The following is an 8,393-nucleotide window of genomic DNA, read 5'->3' as shown; positions in this document are numbered from 1 at the left end:
ATTGAGTGGTGTGCTCGGATAGAAGTTGGAAGTAAAGATACAGACACCACCCGAACTATGATGTCCAGTGTCTCCGTCTTTCCGAACACAGTTGTAACCCCGTAATTTTAGAGAAGTGTTAGTTGTCAGGAAGGTTTCTTGGACGCAAAAACAAGTTGGATGAAATTTGTTGAAAATGGACTTAATGTCATGAAGTTTTGAACGAATGCCGCGACAATTCCACGAGAGAAAGGTACCCATTATGAGAGTTTTTTAGCGTGGGAATTATAAAGGGCGTTAGTTTGAGTTGGCGTTATTTCGCAACTCATTTCAAGGTCATCCTCCTCTTCGTCGGATGGATGGAGAGCAATTGAATCCGGACTTTTGGACAATCCTCCAAAAATAGTAAATAAATCCTTTTGGACGGTCCCCGTAGTTACAAGTCCCAGAGCAACCGAATTCCGAATATTGGATTTTTTCAATTTTCATTTTAATTTTTCCGAAATCATTTCTTGTGAAAGGCCGCGTTTCGAAAGCTTTCATTTAAGAGCACGTGGAGGCTTTCGTTTTAGTTTACGTTTCGGTGGATCGTGAGATTCAGGAGCACTGTTTGTGAAAGGTTCTGTATCAGATTCGGATGTTTTTGCGGGAGGAACTTTTTCAGCAACAATCTGCACACAATTTTTACATGAACAGTTTTTACAATATGATTTTTTAACAGCTGATGCATAGCTGACAACAGGGGAAGGTGTCTGTGCCTCGATTCTTCTTTTCGCTTTTGGATAAGAAATTTGTTCTTTTGTTTTCAAAGTTATAATTTCTTTTTCCAACCTCCAACGTGGACATGATCTGGAAAAGGAAGTATGTTCGCCATCACAGTTGACGCACTTTTCAGGTGAGGTGCACTGCTGGCTATCATGTCCTTTCTCTGCACAACGGGCGCAAGTAAGTGTCTCGCGGCAGGCGATCTTAGTGCCCAAAACGTTGGCATTGAAAGCATCTCAGAGGGTTAGGTATAAAAGGACGCACTTTCAATCTCATATATCCTATTTTAACTACTTCTGGCAACGTAGGCATTTGGAAGGTAAGAACGAGGTGCTTTGTAGGGAGGAGTTGTCCATCCCGCCGAATTGAGATACGGTGTACATGTATCACTCCTTCAGGTTTTAGGTCCTTTGTAATTTCTTCAATTGATGTATGAAATAACTCCCCACATGTAATAACACCTTTAGAAAAATTAAGAGATGTATGCGCGCTTACAGAAATGGGAATTGTAGCCAATGCTTTCAGTTTGAGAATTTGATGAGATTGTTTTCGAGAATTAACTTCCACCAACAAATCTCCCGAACGAAGTTTGCGAATGGCAGAAACTTCTCCAAGTGTTCCAGAAACGGCTTTTTCTGCAAGGAACGGAGAGACCGTGTGAAATGTCTCTTTATTTTCCGAAAGTCTTTTGATGACAAAAAAATGGTCGTAATATTTTTCTGTGTCGTATGTTGATTTAGGTTTTTAGGCCCCATACGATATGAATAGAGTTTCGGGCCCGACGGCACCGCCCACCACGGAGCCCAACGAGGGAAGGCAATTACCGGCTCTGGTAGTTTCCAGCCTCGGCATACACCCTAGTGCTGGCCGGAACCTATACGCTCGGAGTTACCCCCGGGGACAGTGACCACCCTTAACGCCAAGCCCAAGGAGTAACCCCTTCGCTTGATCCCTAGCAGACTAGCCACTCAGGTGATTAGCTACCAGCCGATTGATGCACAGGGGACCACAGTGCACCACCCGTCTTTCAAATGGGTCGCCACGCATGGCCAACACGTGGGGTTTTGGCTGTCCATGAGAAGCAAGAAGCAAACAGAGCGGCGACAGCTTCTCATGGAGAGCTCCCTCACTTGCCGTCGAGGGAAGGAAAATATATAGCAGACAGCAGCAGATTTAGGGGAGAATAAACATAAAGGGAGTGAAGATCCCTGGGAACCTCGGGATTGGGACACCCGTACTCACCTATAGTAGGTGAGCCCCTGAGGGGAATTGAAATAAAGGATACGATATATAGAAGTGATAATTTAAAATTCTATATATAAGCAAATACAAGATTGATTCTATGATAAAATTTTAAAAATGTCCAGGAATATAAGATGCATGGTACAAATATTAAAAAACATCATAAAAGTCAACAAGAAACAGAAAAAGTTCACTTGACAAATGTCAATGTATCAAAATGTAGTAAATTCTGAACTAAATATCAGCTTTTTTTTCTTCTTCGCTTTTTCATAAACTTCGATTTAAGAGCAGGATAAAATTTTGAATTAGCAACTGTTCGACTGGTGGACGGCTGCCGTCGATGATGATCATCTATAAAATCTTCGTCTATAGATTCTTCTGGATCATAATCAATATAATCCTCAGATTCTGCTGCATCTTGAACATCAGGAAGCAAATTATCTGTCAACATTGATTCTGACACTGAGTTATAAGAAGCTGTCGATTGCATTGTTTCTTGTACGTTAGTTTTATTTGTGGCTCTAAGATGTGTATGAAAATCTACATTGTTAGGGTTTGCTGAATTGCCATTAGAATGAATACTGGTATCCTGTTGGGCTTTTTTCTTTTTCAGAGGTCGTATTACGTTGCATATTTTATCATCAGTTAGTGTTGAAACAGATTTTTTAAGTGATACATAAGTAACATCTGAATCTGTCTGTGTAAATTTTTCTACGGTGTCATAGGTTTCTTTTGTTGAATTATTTTTACAAAGGATGGAACAGCTGTTGGCAGACACAATTTACGTGCTTCGGCGTAGGATATGTTCTTCTGTGCTTTCAGTTTCTCAATTTCTTTTTCGTGTTTCCAAGTCGGACAGTATTTTGAGCTGGATTCATGAGGCTGTGCACAATTCGCACACTTAGGCTCTAGTTGACAATCAGTAATAGAATGATCAACTGATGCACATCTAGCACATACCATATTTCCTCGACAGGCAGTCCTCAAATGTCCAAACCGTTGGCACTTGTAGCCATTCCCAGCCTCGGCACTTACCTTGGTGCTAGCCGGTACCTATACGCTCGGAGTTACCCCCCGGGGACAGTGACCACCCTTAACGCCAAGCCCAAGGAGTAACCCCCTCGCTTGATCCCTAAAAGACTAGCCACTCAGGTGACTAGCTACCAGCCGATTGATGCACAGGGGACCACAGTGCACCACCCGTCTTTCAAATGGGTCGCCACGCACGGCAAACACGTGGGGTTTTAGCTGTCCATGAGAAGCAAGAAGCAAACAGAGCGGCGACAGCTTCTCCCTCGCTTGCCGTCGAGGGAAGGAAGAAATTAAGCAGATAGCAGAAGGCATAGGGGAGTGGAAACATAAAGGGAGTATAAATCCCTGGGTACCTCTGGATTGGAACACCTGTACTCACCTATAGTAGGTGAGCAACCGCACCTATAGTAGGTGAGTAGAATCCCCTGAGGGGATTTATCTTTCTGGATATGCGGTTTACAAGTTATAGTCTAATTTGCAATGAATGATTATATAAAATCATTATCAATGAAAAAATAATCAATTTTTGAAATAAACTATGTTGCTAAAAAATATTTGCTTGACATTGATAAAGGAAAAATGACATATCCAGAAGACATTAAAATTTTTGTACCAAGCTTCACAATTTTTTTTAATTTACTTTGACAGACAATAAAAAAAGTCTTCTCTTAGAAAATATACGATTAACATTTAAAAAAATAATTTTAAGCAGAATTCGATATTTAAATATTACACTCATATACTGCAAAAGTAGAGGGACAAATGAATAGCACAGCCAAAAATTTATATCTATATTTCTTTTATCTATTTTTTATTAATATATTTTTAAATAATTATTCCAAACATAAAAGTAGTAATGCAAAATTAAGTAAAGGTCAAAAAAAGAAAATTGGTTAGCATCAATGCACCTTAGCTGTATTCATGGAAACAAAGTATAAATTTCAGTAACAGAATATAAGGGTAAAAGATTTAAAAAAAAAATTCAGAAGTAAAATTCAACTACACTTCCACGTGTTCCTTAGGAAGTTCTTAGGGTTTATAATTATTCTCTAAAATTACTTCTTTTATACTAATACGAACGCTACAAATCAATTTTGATTCATGTATACAAGGAAAGTCAGAGAAATTATAAAAGTGAAAAAAAATTATAAACAGTAATTTTTATCCAACACGACAATTTGCTGGTATTTTTTCATATTAGAATAAAACATCGTTAACAACTAATGAAAGTCAAGTATTTACTGACTTTCAAAACCAAACCATCCTAAAGCAGAAGCCCCCTGTGTTTCTGCCCATTCACCAGGCTGCGAAAGATTTATATTTACATTTCTGAGGGATCGAAATTTCAAGTAACATTTTCAGTATCCTCTTTTCTGAGAGTTCTTACAATTTTTTGTGTAAAACCAAGTATAAAACAAAAAATTGAAAAAGTCAAAGACATTATCTATTTCAAGATACTGAAAAATTCAGATTTCAAATCTTTCCACGACGGTACGAAGGATCGTGAATATTCTTTTGTCTATCTTCAACAAGCATCGCCTTTGGAACCGTATTGCGTCTACTACGGTGCCTGTAAGATCTATGACAACTTATTCCAACGCATTATGAATGCCAAAAGAACAGCTCAAGTATGAAGAAAAACGTGGGGCAATAATGAAATGATTAGATAAAGCAATTCGTGTTGATAGGAAAGCTGTTACAGAGAAACTCCTGGGGAGAGAAATATGTATTGAAAGAAGAAAATTAACACACAGAGTAAGCTTAATTAGGAAAGGAAATCTTGTTGGTCAAAATTTAGTTGAGAAGATATACTTTGTCTACAAGATGAAAGAACATCAATGGACAGTGGCCAAAGTGGAAGAGTCATCCATATTCACTTATGATATCAGCATAGGTAACGAAGATTGCAAATGTGATATAATGTGTTCACACTGTGTGGGATATGCATGCATGTATTAACTTGCACCTGTATTTATTATAAAATCAGGTATTTTATATGCAAGCGCATTCATTTTTTGGGGGGGGGGGAAAGTTAACTTTTTCATTAAGACTGATTATGCCAGTATCTGCTGAAATGCAGATGATGTTAACGAAGGAGAACTTGTCATTGCTGTAAATGAGCATAAAGAGCTACAATCATTTGAAAAGTCTGCTATTGTCAATCGATTGCAAAGAAAATCAAGCAGAGACATCAGTGCTCAAAAGGCATCATTAGTTTTAAGATTACAAAATATTAGTAATCAAATACTAGCAGTGGAAGCTTTGGAAGACTTAGATGGTGCAGATGAACTTACTAAAATTTTACTTGAAGAGCATATATTCAGTTCAGCTCTGAGAATGATGTCGATAAAGAATAGTTATATGTCACAGCTGGTAACACAACTCCGCTGCCGACATGTCCATTAGATTTTGATCCGTCAGGGAGACATACTATGCATTAACCATCATATCAACCATGTAATATTGGTTTTCGTAAAGAGGTTTTATTTTGTAACTTGCTCCAGGGAGCAAAAAATCGGAATTTTTATTAATGATATCAAACATATAGCATCCTTTTTGCTCTTTGCCTTTTTCTTTTTCATCTGAACTGGCTAAACCTTAAAAAGATCATGGCACAAGTGTTTGATTTATGTTCAATTTCAAATAGAAAAAAAATAATAAAGAGAACAAGATGTTTAAATTAAAAATGCATTTTAAAAATCCTTTAATTTAAAAACTGCTGGTCCGAATTTTATAAAACTTGATGTAAGCCTTTAAAAGAAGGCCTATATTTCTTTAATCAAAAAAAAATCATAACTAAAAAAAAAACACAAAAAAAAACAAAAAAACAATAGGACCCGAAATGGTTAAGTTTCTGTAGAACAAGTTTTATTTACAGAAAAAAAAATTGTGAATTAATAGTTTGTTAAAACTGCATTCAAAAGAATATGTATCCTCTTATTTGTAAGAACTGGTGCGTGATTTTTCAGAAAAAGAAGCATTATTTCAAATATCGGAATTCAAAACTAAAGGTGTAGATATCTATAATTTTACGGAAGAAATTTCGTTTCTTTTGCATATTTATCTTTCTGGATATGCGGTTTACAAGTTAAAGTCTAATTTGCAATGAATGATTCTATAAAATCATTATCAATGAAAAAATAATCAATTTTTGAAATAAACTGTGTTGCTAAAAAATATTTGCTTGACATTGATAAAGGAAAAATGACATATTCAGAAGACATTAAAATTTTTGTACCAAGCTTCACAATTTTTTTAAAATTTACTTTAACAGACAATAAAAAGAAAATATACGATTAACATTTAAAAAAATAATTTTAAGCAGAATTCGATATTTAAATATTACACTCATATCCTGCACAAGTCAGTTAGTTAGTTAGTTAGTTATTTTGGATTTTGTGGCACAAGAGCTAAATCTGGCTAAGCTGCGCCAAACATATGGTTAAATATAAAAAATATTCAGTAGAGATCTAAAAAGTTAAACTAAAATTTGCAAAACCAAGAAATGTGGGGATAAAATTTTACTAGTTAAATAAAATGGTAAAAACCAATTTCTTTCAAGAAAGTAAAAATATTTGGATGGGGATGTTCTCCCACCAAGTCACGAATGTTTGAAGATGATGTACCGAATAAATGTAATCGATGAGAATTAAAAATTGGACATTCTGATAAAATATGAATGACAGTTAAATTAACATTACACGAGTTACAGACTGGACATCGCTCACCAAATAGAAGATGTTTATGTGCGAGGCGAGTATGGCCAATGCGAAGCCGAGTCAATTTGACGTCCAACTCGCGTACTGGAACTACCAGCCACAAAGTGATGTCAGGCTGAATAGAATGCAGCTTATTAGAAATCTGCAAATCCCATGATTCTTTCCATAAATAAAAAATACGTTGAGAAATATATTTTTTTTAAATCTCTGTATGGAATAGCTCGTTGTAGAGAAGTGGATGCTGCCTTTGCTGCAGCATCGGCAGATTCATTGCCAAAAAGGCCAGCGTGGCCTGGTAACCAACAAAATAAAATTTGGTAATTCCGAGTTTGCAAATTTCTCCAAAGATGTAGGATATCTATAGCTAGTGGATGTGTTTTAGTATGAGGATGGCTGAGGGCCTCCAGAGCACTCATACTATCAGAATAAATGCAGAATTTATGGTCACTGAGATTAGAAATTTTTTCAAGAGCAATCATAATTGCCATTAGTTCAGCAGTTAAAACCGAACACAAAGTACTCAATTGAAAACTGCTTGTGTCCTCAGCAATGACGACAGCACAACCCACATGATAAGCTGTCTTTGAGCCATCCGTAAAAACAGGAATGTGCGTAGAGTATTCATTGCGGTGATATAGAAAAAGTTGTTGAAAGACAATAGATGAAGTGGTAGACTTGTCATAGGTGAGAAAAGGGTTAAGATATGATATTTCTGGGACATCCCAGGGTGGCAAAGCAAGAGCAGTAGTATTATGAATCTGCAGATTTAAAATATTTACATCAGCAAAAGCTCTTTTTACCCTTTCACGAAAAGGTAGGATATTAGAAGGACGTGCATTATATAATCGTCCCAGGCCAATGGGTAAATTAATTCTACGAAGAGGGTGATTGATAGAAGATTCAATATGGAAAAAATATAGTTCAGATAATTTTTTCCATCTCAGATAAAGTGGAAGTTGATGACAGATCACATTCAAACTATGAATTGGTGATGTACGAAAAGCTCCAGAACATATACGCAAAGCACCGTTGTGTACTGTGTCTAAATTTCGGAGAACACCAGAACGAGCTGTACCATATATTTCGCATCCATAATCAATTCTCGACAGAATCACAGACTGATAGATACGAAGTAAAGATGTTCGATCTGCCCCCCATTTTGTAGTCGAGAGAACTTTTAGGATGTTGAGGGATTTTTCACACCTCATTCGCAGATGAAGAACATGCGAAAGGAAAGTGAGTTTCCGGTCAAATATGACCCCTAAGAAACGTACTTCCTCAACGACTGGAATATCAACACCTCGAATTTGTATTACAGGATCAGGATGGAGACTCCGTTTCCGACAAAAGTGTACACAGCGGCTCTTTTCAGGGGAAAGCATGTGTCCATTCTCATCACACCATGAAATTAGTTTGTTAACAGACCTCTGAAGTTGTCGCTCTATTCAAACCATATTAGACCCCTGGCAGGAGACTTGTAGATCATCCACATATAGTGTTCCACAAACGGATGATGGTAAAACATGAATAATTTGGCTTATATGGAGAATAAAAAGGGTGACACTCAAAACACTTCCCTGAGGAACACCCTCACTTTGAATAAAATGATGAAAAAATGTATTACCAATACGGACTCGAAATGTACAAAATTTTAAA

The 8,393-nt window shown here is 36.7% G+C and overlaps 1 protein-coding gene across 1 annotated transcript; it reads right to left on the bottom strand.

Annotated features, from left to right (window-relative positions):
* Positions 1-518: 518 nt before the first annotated feature.
* On the bottom strand, positions 519-8,119 carry LOC129956636 (uncharacterized). The gene is made up of 6 exons (XM_056068569.1): positions 6,959-8,119; positions 6,733-6,852; positions 3,398-3,488; positions 2,772-2,894; positions 1,240-1,379; positions 519-650 (listed from the first exon to the last, which is right to left on the bottom strand). The coding sequence occupies exons 1-6, from the start codon at positions 8,117-8,119 to the stop codon at positions 519-521; spliced, it is 1,767 nt and encodes a 588-aa protein (XP_055924544.1).
* Positions 8,120-8,393: the final 274 nt, after the last annotated feature.

The sequence above is a fragment of the Argiope bruennichi genome, chromosome 11 (genome assembly GCF_947563725.1).
Source record: "Argiope bruennichi chromosome 11, qqArgBrue1.1, whole genome shotgun sequence".
In the NCBI taxonomy this organism is placed as follows: Eukaryota; Metazoa; Arthropoda; class Arachnida; order Araneae; family Araneidae; genus Argiope; species Argiope bruennichi.
The sequence above is the reverse complement of the archived record's forward strand: the minus strand, read 5'-3'. Positions and strand labels throughout refer to the sequence as shown.